This window comes from Hyalella azteca, unplaced genomic scaffold (genome assembly GCF_000764305.2).
Source record: "Hyalella azteca isolate HAZT.00-mixed unplaced genomic scaffold, Hazt_2.0.2 contig13897, whole genome shotgun sequence".
NCBI classification, from domain to species: Eukaryota; Metazoa; Arthropoda; class Malacostraca; order Amphipoda; family Hyalellidae; genus Hyalella; species Hyalella azteca.
The window spans coordinates 114,060-129,540 of NW_025943802.1; the positions used below are offsets into that span (position 1 = coordinate 114,060).

The following is a 15,481-nucleotide window of genomic DNA, read 5'->3' on the forward strand; positions in this document are numbered from 1 at the left end:
TTTTCATGGCTGAGATAGGGAGTTCATGGCTCAAAGAAATGGAATCATGGCTCAAAGAAATGGAATCATGGCTTGAAAAATCCAGTTGTGACTCGCCAAATAGATATATTCCATGCCTGCTCTGCCACAGCATAAAAATTTTACAGCAGTAAAACTAATTGAAATATTGCAAAACTAATAATGGTGGCATAAACTTCAACATTTATTTATCTATGTGGCATAAAAGAAGTTAAGAAATCATACATTTACTAGCTCTAAAAAATCCCTGAAAAAATGTTTAGAAGTACTGGTGCCATCTAAAATATTTATTACAGGCATCAAACTTTTATATCAATGTAATTTTTACACACAAACAACTCTAAGATGAATTGATATACCTAGTAAATTTCTATCAACTGGACATTCTAATTAGTTGGCTTTTGCAAATTGCAATTTGCAAGTTGAGCATTAAAAAGTTCAAATTTACCCTACTTGCAAAATTACCTTAATTTGTAAGAATGGTATTAAGGTTAGAAAAGATAATCTATGGTTAGAGAAGATGACATAGGTAGTACAATTTAGTTTCAACTGATAGAAATGGAAAGAATCTGAATCAAAAGTTTGACTTAATAGTCAAATTTTGTTCAAGAATATTATTCAAAATAGGTATATAAAACTGTTAAAATGCATCTGCAAAGTAGTGTGGGCAATGACTTGTTCATTTCAGTTTCCAGTGATGGCAGCATTCTGAAACAATAGAAAATAGCTGATTTTTTCTCACCTGTACAGTTTGAGTATTTTTTGGAACTATTAACTATTATTAACTATTAGAAAAGCTATCATTTGAATTCAGTCATTGATATGACAAAATATTGGTCTCTTACTTTATCAAAAGTTGATGAAATCTCATTGACCCTGGCCACACTGAAACTTTAAAAATGCCCATACTTGTGGTCAATTCCACCAGTTTATAACCTTTGTCTAATTTCTTTCATAAAAATAAGATAAATAGCACATTTTTGCCAGTGATTTTTAAAAATTGCCTAGTAAAATGATCATTTTTATCCACAATTTTCTGGAAAACTCTGCCTGATATTCCAGTTTTGCAAACATGCAAATTGGGCAGGCGGCACCTGCGAATAAGACAAAATGCCCATGCTAACACTGAACTAGCTCAATTTACCTGGTTTGTAATTTCTATAGCCACAGGCTACTGTCAAGTCAATGCTAAAAACCTTCCCACTTTCCTGCAGCACTCATTAAGTTAAGGGTTAAGTTATTATTTTGGCAGGATTCCTTGCAGTAAGTTATTATGTAGGTAGGATTCCTTACATTTCCCTTCTCTGTCTCTCTCGTATGGGAGGCCAGCATCCCATGTAAAACAACCTCTTGTTTGAGTGTCTTTGTATTTGTTGCTTTTCACCTGTCCCTCTTTGTTGCTTTGTCTCTTTGAGATGCTAATGCTGCTTCTCTCAAGCCAGCTCCAGTGGGCTGGTTACTCGAGACCTTCTGCCCTTTGTGGGTGATGAATGATTTTTTTATTTAAGAAACTTTCAATAACTGAGACCTTTTACCTCTTTGGTGATGTTCATCTTGACTTTTGGTGTGTGATAGCTGAATAGCTGAAGCTCTAGTAAATATTTGGCGACTAAGCTAACTAACTAACTTCTAGTGCTAACAAAACTGCTTTGTAGTCATCATGTGGTTCTATATTTTCATATGGTTCTATATTTAACCAGTATAACATGGTTTTTAGTGACAAGCAGCAAGAAATTAAGATTTTCTGCTGAGTGGCGACTCAAGTGGCATTGACAGAAGTACATATCTAAGGTTGCTGAGTAGTGCTCAGTTGGTGGTTGGTAGGTATGGGCCAAAAAATGTCAGCTCAAAATTAAATGTAAACCACTCAAAAGGCAAAAATATATGAAATTATCATATAATTATATGTAAATGAAGTACCAAGAAAGAAAAAATGACTAGAATTTTTTATCTCTGTTAAAGGTGTTTCAGAAAGTGGCCCAAGATTAAAGGATTTTAGTGGCTCATTGCCTTCTTGGATTCCAAATAGAAAAAAAAAAAAACAAGTTTCTGTTTTTATGTCAAATTAGGGTCAAATAGTTGCTGAAGATGTATTTTTTTCAACACTTGAAATAATTTTGATGGGTAAAAATGCATACTGAGTGCATTTTTAATCTAAGAATTGGATCAAACAACTGAAACTCCTGTATGGTGCAGAGCACATCATTGCTATTATCTTTTTTGGCATGATTCTTTATTAAGTTTAAAACCTGCAAACCTGGCAGGATTTTGCAAATTATTACTTGCATTAACTGTTTGTTATAATTTATAATAATTTTTATCAATATGCATGCATTTTTTTCCAGGAGGAAAGCTTGAAAGTCACAAGGGCATGTGTTTCAGGATCAGAGTTCATCAAACTTTATTATGATTCTGTTGACAAAGTAAGTTGATTTATTTTTAACATTGTGTATATTGTAATGGACTTGCTTCCACTTTCTAGGGTAATTTTTGAGCTACAATTTTAAACCCTCATCCTGTTATTAATTTTTAATATTTAATTCTATAAATTTTTATTTAAAACCTGGCAATAATATATATTGGTCAGATGTACAATATGATATTTTCTTGTGGAATCTTGATATATTGGAAAAATGTGAATCTCGAGTATACTTATAGGTAGGTATATATTCAAAATTTTCAATTCCATTCAATCTGTATTATGTTTTATATAAAAAATTATAATTGACCCTATATTGCATTGTGTTGATGAATTTGGCAGGGAAGAATTTTCTAAAAATATCAAGAAATTACTTTTTAGTTGGTTATTACATATCTTGGCAAGTTCCTAAAATAGGATGTCATTCTATACAAACAGGAGCCTTGTGCTAGATATAAAGCAATGGTTAAATGTAGTTTTTAAATACCAGAGATTAGTAAAAAGCTTGAGATGCATAAAATTTGGTGTAAATTTTCTACAGATGGGCTGATGCAATGTCTTAATAGATTTATAAAATACATAATATGTCTACCTGTAGTGATATTCTGATGGTGCATAGTACAGTATTTACTTTTGGTGGCCAGAAATAATTTGTTTAGTTCTCATTTTCTATTCTCTTCTTCCTATCTAATTACAGTAAAATTGAAGGATCTCTTATTCTCAAATGTTAGTCTAATTTGAAGATTTAAGTATACTCCTGGCTTGTTTCATGTTCTATTGCATTGAATTAAAAAAAATTGTCATTTTGTTACAGATGAGACACAAGCTCGCCAAGCTGTACCTCAGTGATGCCGAGCTTATCTGGAACGGTAACCGCCTGACTGGTGACGCTGCCATACAAAAATTTTATGAAGAACTGCCCGTCAGCCAGCACACAGTGCGATGCTTTGACTCACAGCCAGTTAGTGGTATGTTTCTTCATAAATTGTACCTAACTTGCAACCCTTTCCTTAATATTCCTTTGCATTCTTACCTTAAACAAACTCAATTTAGTTATCAATACATAACTGTTTAACAATTTATGAACTTTGCTGTTTATTAAAACCAAGGGATATCTGCTACTCTGCTAAAAAACTGTTTTTTTATTCAAATAAAAAGTATGAATAAAATAAATAAAATATCAAATAAAAAGTTTTAATATAACTGTTCAATTATTACGCTCTCTAAATTAACTTTGTGCACTTTCTGTTGTGATGTGCAGCTCGGGCTGTGGGAGATCAGACCAGCCTGTTGATCACCACGGCGGGGTTTGTGTTCTTCAAGGGGAAGCGGTCTGACTTCACCCAAAGCTTCCTAATAACTTGCTTTGAAGACAAGTGGAAAGTCGTTTCTGATTGTTTCAGATTCCAACAGTTCATAACGTAGATTATATCAAGCCATAGTGCTTATATCTTCGTATTTAATGTGCAGTTGTTGTATTTAGGTAGTGTAATTCAACCTCGGTTAGAATTGAATTTGAGCATTTTTAGTACCATATGACCAATATTTATAATTGGAAAGTGGTTATACTTGTGCGAGTTTCCATAATGGCATTACACATTACAAACCCAGTATCGAGTCATTTATATCCTCGTTCAGTAGGTGCTATCCAAAAGCAACATCATTCACTTACAACCTGCAAGGAGACTGCAGTCGATGTTGATGAAGACTTATACTCAATTATGTCCAACTCTTTTTGAAAATATGAATCCAAACAATGTAAACTTCTTACAACTTAGAATATTCCCATATCCTTGTACGAGATAATTGATGTTATATTGGATAAATTTACAGTTCAGTTGTAACGTCAGGGACAAATATCTACAGTTAAGAGGAGTTCAATGCTTTGTACGAAGTGAGGTAATAAGCGAGAAATTATCAGGCTTAAAAATACAAGACGTCGTACCATTCAGTTTAATTTCAAATGAAAACGCATTAATAATTTTATAAAATAAATATTAGATCGATAAGTAGAAATTTTGTGGCCGATTCTAATGAAATAGATGCGCTAAAATCTCGAATAATGGAATTTCACTACGAACTTTCCTTGCTGGCGGTAATTAAGTAACAAATTCGAAATTATGACCCGGCACTCGTATACCTAGAATGTTTTTTCTTATAGCCTAACGAGTTGCAACTCGTATAAATGACACGCGCTTACAGTTAACTGTACCTAACTGTAGTTGTTCCCACTTGTGCACCCGTGCAGTACTGCATACCCAGAGTGTTCAGGGGCATACACCCAAGGTCATGCTGAAAGCACCACCTTTTTGACGGTGACTTAGCGCCATCCACTAGCAACACCGAGACTTTGACAGCTTCCCTGGACTTGAACCCACGCCTGGCTCCTCTATCTTGGTGCCGCGCTGCCGTCGTCACTGCGCATACAGTGGCGCACTGCTAGGAAGTTTTAGGCCAAAGGCGCTCTGGCATGTAGCATCAACAATTTAATAAGTGACCCAGTATACAAATAAACGAGTATGATACCTTCCGTACGTGATGCAAGACGTACCCACTCAAAGTAAGGTTGCTAAGGAGGAAACGAACAATTTGACTACAAGTGATACACTGCCACCTTTGACATCAATATTTCATTTTTGGAAATGACAGTACTGAAGTTATTTTAATTATTTAGATCTTCCGAAGACCGAAATTACAATGAATACAGATGGAATGAAACCAAATGATCGATTCTCTAATTTAAACTCTCAGAAGCAAGTGTTTGTGTGGAAAGTTACATGAAGAAAGTAGTGGATAGATCAAGTCCAAAGCGATTCTCCACAGCCATGATGACATAACACTATAGTACTACTTTTCAGAAATTTCTAAATGTAAATTGCATTACCTTTCAGGGACACGCACTTACCATGCTAAGCTCGACCAGATAACCTTAGAACACGGCGGCCCAACACGAGACGATCAACAACAGCTGTACGCAACGTCACGAGCATGAAGATAATCAGAACATCACACGTTCACAGACAGCAAAGGCTTCATACAACACAATAAATCATAAAACATGGAACCGTAATAACCCTACAACGAAGGAACTACCATGATTCACGGGTGACATTAAGCTTATTAACTTCATCATAATTTAAGCAGAATCAGCGAAAGTTACCAATTTAAATACAGCAGAATTAACTTATTGGCAGCATACATTTAATGAGGGCTTATTTCATCAGGTGATATTAGTTATGCCAACCTAAACAAATATTTTCACAGGGTAATTGCGTACAAATGAAATCTAAATGTTAAATGTCTACCTTTGACCAGGCGTGTCGTGAAACTCAGACAATCAGCTCTCTGTTACAATGTCACAGGCTTTCATATTTACAGGTCTTCCACCCAACCATTGCATCAAGCCATCAACTAACACTTTGGCTGCAAACGACAACCATCCTTTTTTTAGATACGAAGAACATCAAATGGATAACAACTTTGTGGATAAAAGGTTGAACGCCATACATTTTTGAATGAGAGGCAGCAGTTTTTTTTTTTTTTTTTGCTGGCAACACTTATGGCATCTAACTCAAAAGCTAAATTCATCATACGATTTAAAAAAAACTATGAGGCGTGTTCTCAGAAATGAGACGCAAGAAACTGTTTCGGCACTCGCCAAGATGCTGTACATTAATGTAAGAGGAAATTTCTTGAACAATTATCATAACCATAAAAGACGACCAACTCAACTGTAGAAAAGAGGTATATTAAATACCATAGATTAAATTACAAAATGAATATAACAAATAAATCAGATCGATGAAATCATTTACAAGTTGGTATGTTTATCTTAAAATGAATTCAACTCCAAATACAAGTTTGTAACAGAAGCAAATGCAATTTTTTTTCTACAGTTCACCAAGTATGCAGATGGGTTGCCACAAACAGTATCAACAATTCTACATCACTGCATATTGAAGAGTAACAACACGGCGATCATCAGACAATGTTAGATGTCGCTGTAGTGCTAGACTAGACGAACTCATAACTGTGGCTCTAATCTTTCTTCTTTTGACCTGGGGGCTTGGGCTTGACCGTTTTCTCCTGCTGTTGGTTGTCGCCATCAGTACCATTGGCAATAGCCGCTTGTTCACCAACATTGCCAGCAATTTCCTTCTTTTGCTTGGCTTGGATTTCCATGTCCTGGGAGAAGCCAAACTCGTTCACACGAGATGGGTCGATGCGGTAGATGTAACGCTGAAAAAAAAAATTATTAATATCTTACATAAATTGCATATTAAATATGAATTCGAAACTTGATACTTTTACTTAATATGTTAAGATTTGATAAATCATGAAAACCTTTTTTCCATTCTAAATATTTATCTAGATTTCTCGCACATGAATCAATTACTTTACACTCAACAAAATCATTACAATTCTCGATACGTTATTAAAAACGCTACTACTTCATCTTGTTAGGAAATTTTCAAAAGCTATTTGTTCAAACTAAAATATTTCCTCAGATTAAAAAATTATTAAATTAAAAAATATAATAGTCCATTCCCAATACTGAAGTTTTAGCTAATGCATTCTAACAAAGGTTTAAGGTATAGACACACGGCCACCGACATACTTGGTAAAGGAATATGAAGAAAATGACGTCATCCCTGAGGCAGCCGAGACGGTACATGGTGGGCATCTTGATAACAAAGGCGAAGATGTCGTCAATGAAGGTGTTGAGGGCCTTGTAAGTGAGCATACGCCAGGGCAAATGAGCAACACTCTTCAATTTATAGTTGATGAACAGCTGAGGCGTCATCATGATGAAGCCGAAGGTGAGGAGGAAACCATAGAGCATTGAGAGCACGAACGAATACCAGCCTTTGTGCTCGTAGTAAATGAGGGAGTAGCAGCAGTAGGCACCTAGCAGAGGGAAGAGCGCTATGCCCAGGTACCGGAAGGCCATCTGGTCATACTGCTTTGTTGAGGACTCGACATACGTGCCTTTGTCGGCTAACGTAAGTGTTGGGATGCCAAGGACGCGCTGCTCGTAGTTAATGGTGACGTCCTTCACCTGTGAACATTTTTGTCTTTCATATCTTATTCACTTAAATCACACATAGAATATTGTGGATATCTGAAGCCTCAATAACATTGATATCTGAAGCCTCAATAACATCGATTGGATAAAAAATTCCCAAAGAAAATCGTCAATAACGCAGAAGTTTCTCTAATAATATTCGGGAGCATACAGAAAATTAAACGAATTACTAGTTAAGAAGTCTTACAGCAAAATTCTCAGCTGAAAGAAATGCAATACCTTGGTAATTTTCCAGAGTTCAATAGCCAGTCCAACAAAGCAAGAAACTTTAATAACAAAGTTTGTTTCATTGTCACAGACGTAGAGCAGCACAATGAGCGCCTGGAACACATTGAAGAACACGCTGCGAACTGACAAGCCTTCGAGGGACTGTCGGTTGTTCCAGAACTGAATATCTGCAAAAGAAACGCACGCCAATTAAATAACCCATGTCGACATAAATTTACAATGCCATTCACATACTATTGTAGACACAAAATGTTCATATAAAAAATGTTTGAAAATTGAATAATGACTGGTACTTATTTCCTCAGTAATGAAAGAAAGTCAAGTATTTCTATTCTAGTTTGATAGTATATTAGTTTTGCAATAATAACATAAAACACAAAGAAAAAAAAGAATATTTGTATGATATTGGAGAAGTGGTGTTCATTATTATTATTATGAAATACCTACTAAATCATACTAAACTAAGACCTTCGCCAATATTACCATTCTTAAAAGCCAAGAATTCAAAGACGGAGTGAAGAATGGAGACGACGATGGTGAGCACCAGCAAGATTGGGTTCGTCTCCAAGATGGCCTCCTTGAGAGCATCGTTGTCTTCATCATCTTCAGAGCCTTGCAAGCCATCGAGCAGACCGCTCGCTGCACCCCATCTATAAGTTACAAGTTATTGAAGAGAATGGTAAGCGGCAGGCGGTAAGTTACAAGGCTGAAAAATTAAAGGCTAAAATAAAGAGAATGCGATGGTATCTACCTAATTCTACGTTCGTAATACTTTTGCACTTGTAGGTATTCTAGGTTTTTATTATAAAAAAACTCTTTATTTCTGCAGTGCAAGGATGAATGATGCAGTCAATATTAGAGGATAAGTTGTAATAATGAAACCACGCAGGAATAAGGTCGGTCTTAATACATACAATGAATTGCTGGACAAGATTGACCAAAATTCTCTCAAAAATTAGTTATTTTAAACATGTACCTACATTAGAGGAAATATTAAAACATTGAAACAGAATAGCAGTGTTATGGATTAATATTTAATATTGTAGCTTTGAGAGTAACAAACTTGTTTTTGGAGCTCTGTGCGGCATAGAGCTGCCACTTGAAGAGACTCAGAGGCTGGAATGTGAAGGTTAGATTCAACGTCGTGGTGGAGCTGTTCACTGGCTGGTAGTCGCGCACCAGGTTCCAGTAGGTGTTTACAAAAATAATTGGTTTGTACCTGCATACACAAACATTGTAAATGTGTATATTTATTAACATAACAATGCGGAAAATAATTGAACATTAAAATTCAGAACAATTTTGGGAATTTCTAACACAATATTTTTATTTCGCGAAATGAAACTGCATATTTGGCGCATTTTCTCATATATGGAAAAAAAGGCGCTATTGTGCTCGTCATGTCCGTGCATCCGTCCGTCTGTCTGTGACTTCACGTTTTCGTCGATTTTGAGAAAATGCGCTCTTTGTCACTCAGTGCAGTGACTACTGGGTTATATTTTTCTATAATAGGTGAAACTAAAATCTATAGAAAATGAAAAAAAAATCACTGATTCATCTTGACATTTGTCTACCAACAATATTTGTCCATCTACCACTAAAAATTTGAGTTAATTTTCGGCAATATGTTTGTTCTACTCTTGTCATACTAAAATTGCATTTCAAATATTTAATCTATCACAGTTGACATAATTCACACTGAATTTAATGAGCGGACACTCACAGCGGCTGATCAGGAACAAATTCAATGTAAGGTTCAAGAGGAGCGGGAACAGCTCCAGGGATCCACTGGGTGAAGTCATGCACAATGTTGATGGTGACGTTGGGGTGCCAGTGGGATATCACTTCCGACTTCACTGTATTTGCTTTCTGCAACAAGAAACGGGGTCAAAATCATACTAAATTCACCATAAAATATGTCAATTTATCCCTTCAGTGATGGTGCAAAATTCAATAGAGAATCTGCTGACTTATTCCATTATAATATAAGTACAGTCACAGTAAAAAGTGTTTACAATAAAAAAAATTCCTTGAATTTGAACGAAATTTTACAGTAAAAAAGTCACATTTTTGGGACAAAATTCACAAAATATTTTTTTCAGACCTCTCTTTGCACAGCAGCAAGTAGTCTTTGGTAATAAACTGTGTGTAGACTGTAGAAGAAATTATATGCGAATGTCACTTCATGTTGTTCGAGGTCTTCAAAGGTCTTTGTTCCGATGTGGCAAAGTAAGGAGAGTAAAAATTGAGTCAATGACTATAAAATGAGCAAAGAATACCTAAATTTTTACAGAGAAAATAGTAGAAAAATATTTCACTCCGGGAGAGAGCTTGAGAGGCTGGATTTTGGACAGAACTCGGAAGGTAGGAAGAAATTGTCTACAAGAAAACCCTCAGCTAAGAAGGTCTCCATGTCAATGACTTGTACCTTGTGCAGAGTAGGGCGCTAAACAGGACAAAAAAAGAACCCTCTAACGGAAGAGAAGTTTACTCATGAAGTGGATGATGATGAAGGATGTGATCTGATGAAGAAAATGAGCTGATATCAGAAGGCTGTGGAATTGTACAATGTTGTCAAACTAGACAACACAAAAAAAAAGAAGAGTAATTTGAGGCATTTAAAATAGGTATGTTATTATATTTTCTTTTTATGTTGTTAAGAGTTTTTCATGGTACCACACAAATGATGAAATCAACACGATAAGAATATTTCTGTATGAATGAAACATAGGCATAAGGCAGACTGTCAGAAAGATACACGGCATCCAAAAGCCACACACGTTCCCCTCACCATTATTTCTTCTTCAGATTTTTCTGTTGCTCCCGTGATGAGGTTGGCAGTCTTCTTGTAATGTCTCTTCATGTATCTATTTAGCCTATGGGAAACATGTACTGTGCTCTGGCTGCGATACCGCTTACTTCCAGGATTAGGATCATTGCCAGATAGTACAAGATAAATACGCAGAAATGCAGTCCCGTTATTGCGAAGATCCTGAGAAAGGGGCAATGTAAAAATAATTATGTCAACCTCATCACCAAGGTGAGTCATCAACAATTATTTTCTAAAAGTACAATTTTTTACATAATTGTTTTTCAGTATAAGACTATGGAAATTAATCAAATTGTTAAGTTCACAGATTAACTGAATCAAGCCAAAATAAATGGGAAATTGAATTACTCATTGAATGAATAAAATTAGGCTTTTCTTACTAAGGATTGAACATGTGACGAAGTTTTGTTGTAATTTTGGAACTGCCGTAGTAAAAATAAGAGCCCCAAAACAACAGGTCTATGGTTATGAAAACTTCACAAATTTATGAACTTTTGGTTATGTTCTGGGCTCTGTCATCATGGCATGGAATATGGTATCTATCATTCATTTGAGGCTTTGAGCCACAACTAGACCTTGACGTTGACAGAAATTGTCAGAAGTCAGAACCACAAATTCCTGCTAGATAAATTATGTCCTATCTTATTGTTAATAAACTGTCTGATTAGGCTGCAAGATTCCAAATGCATTATAATTTGAAAATAGGCCACTTTTGACTTTTGAGTTGCAAGATTTTATTTATAAGTACCTAGGAAAATTCCAATCTAGGTCATGTTATTGTCAAACAGCATGCATGCACATGCAATACCTAGGTATCCTAGTATGGAATATGGATTAACAACTAAAATGTTATATCCCTAGATCAATATAGTGATAGTGGAAGGTAAAAATTGAGACAAAACATTTTAAAATTTGAATCATTGTCCATTTCCATTGTCCAGTAATGTCCTCACTCCTCAGTTTGCATAATTCAGTTAAATCTCAGACATTATAATCATGAATTGAATTAATTCATGGATAAAGAATATTTTTTATTAACTTAAATTTTCTAGGTAGGTAGGGTAAACGCGGTATATTCCGACACATTAAGGACGCATCGAGAAATGAAAAACTAAAAAAAAACATATGCGTTACGTAAGTTCTGTTGCCTTCACATGACTCTCAAAACACTTCACTACGCGTCAGCAACAATGAAACGTCATAAAATGTTGCCATATTCATTAAAAAGCCTTTAGAATGGAAACCTACCAAATCCCTATATTCCGTCACTTTGTGTAACAACATCCGACACGTGGTGAGTCGTATTGCGTCAGCGCTTCAAATTTAACTGATACGTATTGCCGACATCCACGTGTTTGAATTCCGTTTGCTGTATGAGCTGTATTGGGATACAACACGGCTTTGAATTAGAACACTAACGAATATTGAACACTACTTAATTACGTTTTAATTAACAGCTATTAGGCTTTTAATTAGTAGTTCAATAGGCCACATTAATGCAGTAAGATATTTTCAAATGAATTTTTTGTTCTTGCATATAGTTGAGCCATTAATAACCATACTGCTTTCTTATACTGTAGAGAGGAAGTAAAGCTGGAAAGCATAAGAATTAAATGTTTTTCACTTCAGTGTCTTTGAAAATTTTATCATCATAGTACTGAGAAAATGTTAAGGTAACCAGTTTGATAATATCCCATCAAACACATTTTGATAATTATTATTCAGGAAAATACCAGCTGCAAAAAATGAAATGCTAGAAACAACTAAAATGTAGATTTTTCCCCAAAAAAAAAAAACATTATTTAAAGAGAAAGATTTTTCATTTCACTAAACCTGACAAGGTGATAGGTATGTACAAACTTTGAAAAATGAGTACTATGAATAATTGACTCATATTAATTAATTAATTAATAAATAACTCACTTCTGAGGTAGGAAAACTACTGTTGCCATAGTAGCATCCATCGCCATCCACTCCACCAGTCCAGTCACCATAAACAAGTCCTCGCTTGCGCCACAGAAGTTGTGTGGGGAACTCAAAGAAATCATCCGTGGGACTGAGGTAGACATAAAGATCCATTTTTGTCTGGTCAATAAAAAGATTGCTGGCAGGTATTCTCATGGCACCACCAGGAGCTTCAGTAACAGATCCTTTTCCAACATCAGGAGTGCTGCCTCTTCTGCAACAAAACAACCATTTTAGAACATAATAAAAGTTGCTTTCACGATGTATATTATATATATATACTTGAGACAAAATATTGCGCTATCAACCCTTTCTTTACCAATCAAAATTGCTGAATAAAAAAAATTGCTTTATAAATTCTCTTTATAAGAACAATTCATAATGCTTTTTGTCCATTTGAATAAAGAAACCAGAGATTATTGTGATAGTCAACCTGAAAAAAGAGGTAATGAAGTAAATCATCAGAGCTCGGATCAAGAATCCCTTGGCAATGGACCAAATTGAAGTGCCCTGTTCTTGTGGATGGCCTTCAGCAGCTCCATCTCCAGCCACAGCACCCTGAAAAATAAATTATCCAAGTAAATACAGAAGACTTGTATTGCATTTTTATCTTAATATCCACAGTCATAACTAATATTTACAGCCAGTTTTGTTGTTATTTTGGAACTGCCGCAGTAAAAATAAGAGCCACAAAACAACAGGTCTATGGTTATGAAAACTTCACAAATTTATGAACTTTTGGTTATGTTCTGGCATCATGGCATAGAATATGGTATTTATCATTCATTGGAGCCACAACTAGACCTTGACAGCCATTGTCAGAACCACAATATTTGTGCTAGTCTGCTAGATAAATTATGTCCTATCTTATTGTAATTAACTGTCTGATAACTGATGTGGGCTGCAAGATTCCAAATGCATTAAAAATAGGTCACTTTGAGTTGCAAGATTTTATTTATAAGTAGGAAAATTTCAATCTAGGTCACGTTATTGTCAAACAGCAATACAGCATGCATGCACATGCAATAGTAGGCCTATATTATAGTAGTATCATAGTATGGAATCTGGATTAACAAATAAAATGTGATATAGGTCAAAATAGGGATAACTGATAAGTGGTGAATTAACCTATAGTTAAAAATTCAGACAAAACATTTCGAAATTTGAATCATTGTCCAGTAATGTCCTCAGTTTGCAAAATTCAGTTAAATCTCAGACATTATAATCATGACTTAAATTAATTCATGGCTTATGAATATTTTTTATTAGGTAGGTAACCTAAATTTTCTATCTTTGTTCTCATTTTCATTTCAAGGTTTCTCTGTGTCATTGGTGTCAAAATGTCAATAGGCTACCTAGATTAATAAATCATAAAATTATTGAAAAGCTCCTAAATCCTAGTGCATAGCTTCAATATTAATTGCTTATTTCATATTTGACATTTCAAAGAGAATTGATTGAAGTTCAACTAGAATTTTAATCGTGATTCCTATTTCCTATCGTCTAATCTCTCCTATAACTTGATTATCTAACACTTACTTGTTGAGCAACTGATACATCTGCCATAATAATATTCTATAAATGACAAATTTTAATAGGAAACAAGTTTTGAAAGTCACAATGCCCTGCCAGTACCAGTAGAGCAGTAAGTAGGCAGCAGCTTCAACTTTATTAACAAGGATCAAGGAAGAGAATAATACGGTAAATACCCGTCCCGCCGTCCGATTTCTGTGCTCAGCAAATCAAGGCAGTAGGGAGACGGGAGTGAACTATCTCAATTTTGATCTAATTTTATCAACCTACTAATACAATCATTTCCAGAAAGATTTTAGGTCATTTTAAATTCAGCTGTTTTTAGTTCATTCATCACGTGACGAGGGCAACATCTAAATTCAGGGCGTGAATCGGCTAATTCTGCTGGTGGAGTAGTTAGTGTCACTCCGTTTCCGCTTTTCAGAATTTCCGTGTATCATGACGTCAGTAGGAATTTCGAAGGCTCATTCGCAAAATATAGCTGGCTTAAATAGCTTTGTTATCTATATATGGTAATGTTTCTTTTTCGCTTCAAATTCTATATCGAATTCTATTTATTTCATAAATCTAAGGGGGAGCTGGGTGGCCAAGTGGTGTAGTCACTGTAGCAGGGTAGCTCAGTGGTAGACATAATATATATCAGTTTCAGCATTATAAGGCCGTCGGCCTGTCGCCGATTCCTAACATTGCAGAACATCCACAGCTTTTTGCGGGTTTGAACTTGCAGCTCACTGCTTCAAATTTTCTATGCTTAGCCTCCCGGTCTCCTTGCCAATTCTGACCAGAAACTGGGGCACAGAGCTGGGATCGAACCCGCACTTCTCTGCTACTATATTGTACTCTGGACTTTAACCACTGGGTCACCCTTCCCCCACTGGACCAGGGTATAGTAGTAGGTGTAGTGGCCGGGCAGCCCAGTGGTTACAGTTTAAAGTTCTAGGACTGGAGCATTTAGCTATGGGTTCGATCCCAGCTACCAGCAACAGTTCTGAAATCAGCGAGGTAAACGGACGGTTGAGCAACGCGAAATTGATACACTGAGTTGCGTGTTCGAGACCCGCGACAAGCTGAGAATGTTCTGCAATGTTCAAAATTGGCGACAAGTCAAACGGCCTAATCCATGCTGACACCGCTATACTAACAGCATCTTGTAAAAAAATTAAGTTATCTGATGAAAACAATTATTACTTGCCTAATAGGGAATGACTTAAGCTTATCATTACTTAGGGATGTAGCGCGATTGTTGTGAAGGCGATTCGGCTGTTGCCTTTTTTATTATTTTTCTTTATCAATTTTCTTTCTTAAATAATAAGAAATTTTACTATAAATACACAATCCTCCTAATCAACACATTGCTGCCAATGTTCATCTCACCACATTACTACACATTCATCACCAATAC

The 15,481-nt window shown here is 35.5% G+C and overlaps 2 protein-coding genes across 2 annotated transcripts; one reads left to right on the top strand and one right to left on the bottom strand.

Moving 5' to 3' along the window:
* Positions 1-2,312: 2,312 nt before the first annotated feature.
* LOC108682557 (NTF2-related export protein) lies at positions 2,313-4,048 on the top strand (the record flags this gene model as incomplete). The annotated part of the gene is made up of 3 exons (XM_018171747.2): positions 2,313-2,441; positions 3,252-3,405; positions 3,699-4,048. Coding segments are annotated over 3 exons (447 nt in total), but the record flags the coding sequence as incomplete, so codon positions are not given.
* An 855-nt stretch (positions 4,049-4,903) lies between these two features.
* On the bottom strand, positions 4,904-14,489 carry LOC108682558 (cleft lip and palate transmembrane protein 1 homolog). Its single transcript, XM_018171748.2, has 10 exons — positions 14,086-14,489; positions 12,980-13,104; positions 12,505-12,760; positions 10,543-10,743; positions 9,475-9,620; positions 8,815-8,970; positions 8,235-8,401; positions 7,743-7,918; positions 7,056-7,496; positions 4,904-6,676 (listed from the first exon to the last, which is right to left on the bottom strand). The coding sequence occupies exons 1-10, from the start codon at positions 14,110-14,112 to the stop codon at positions 6,476-6,478; spliced, it is 1,896 nt and encodes a 631-aa protein (XP_018027237.1). The 5' UTR covers positions 14,113-14,489; the 3' UTR covers positions 4,904-6,475.
* Positions 14,490-15,481: the final 992 nt, after the last annotated feature.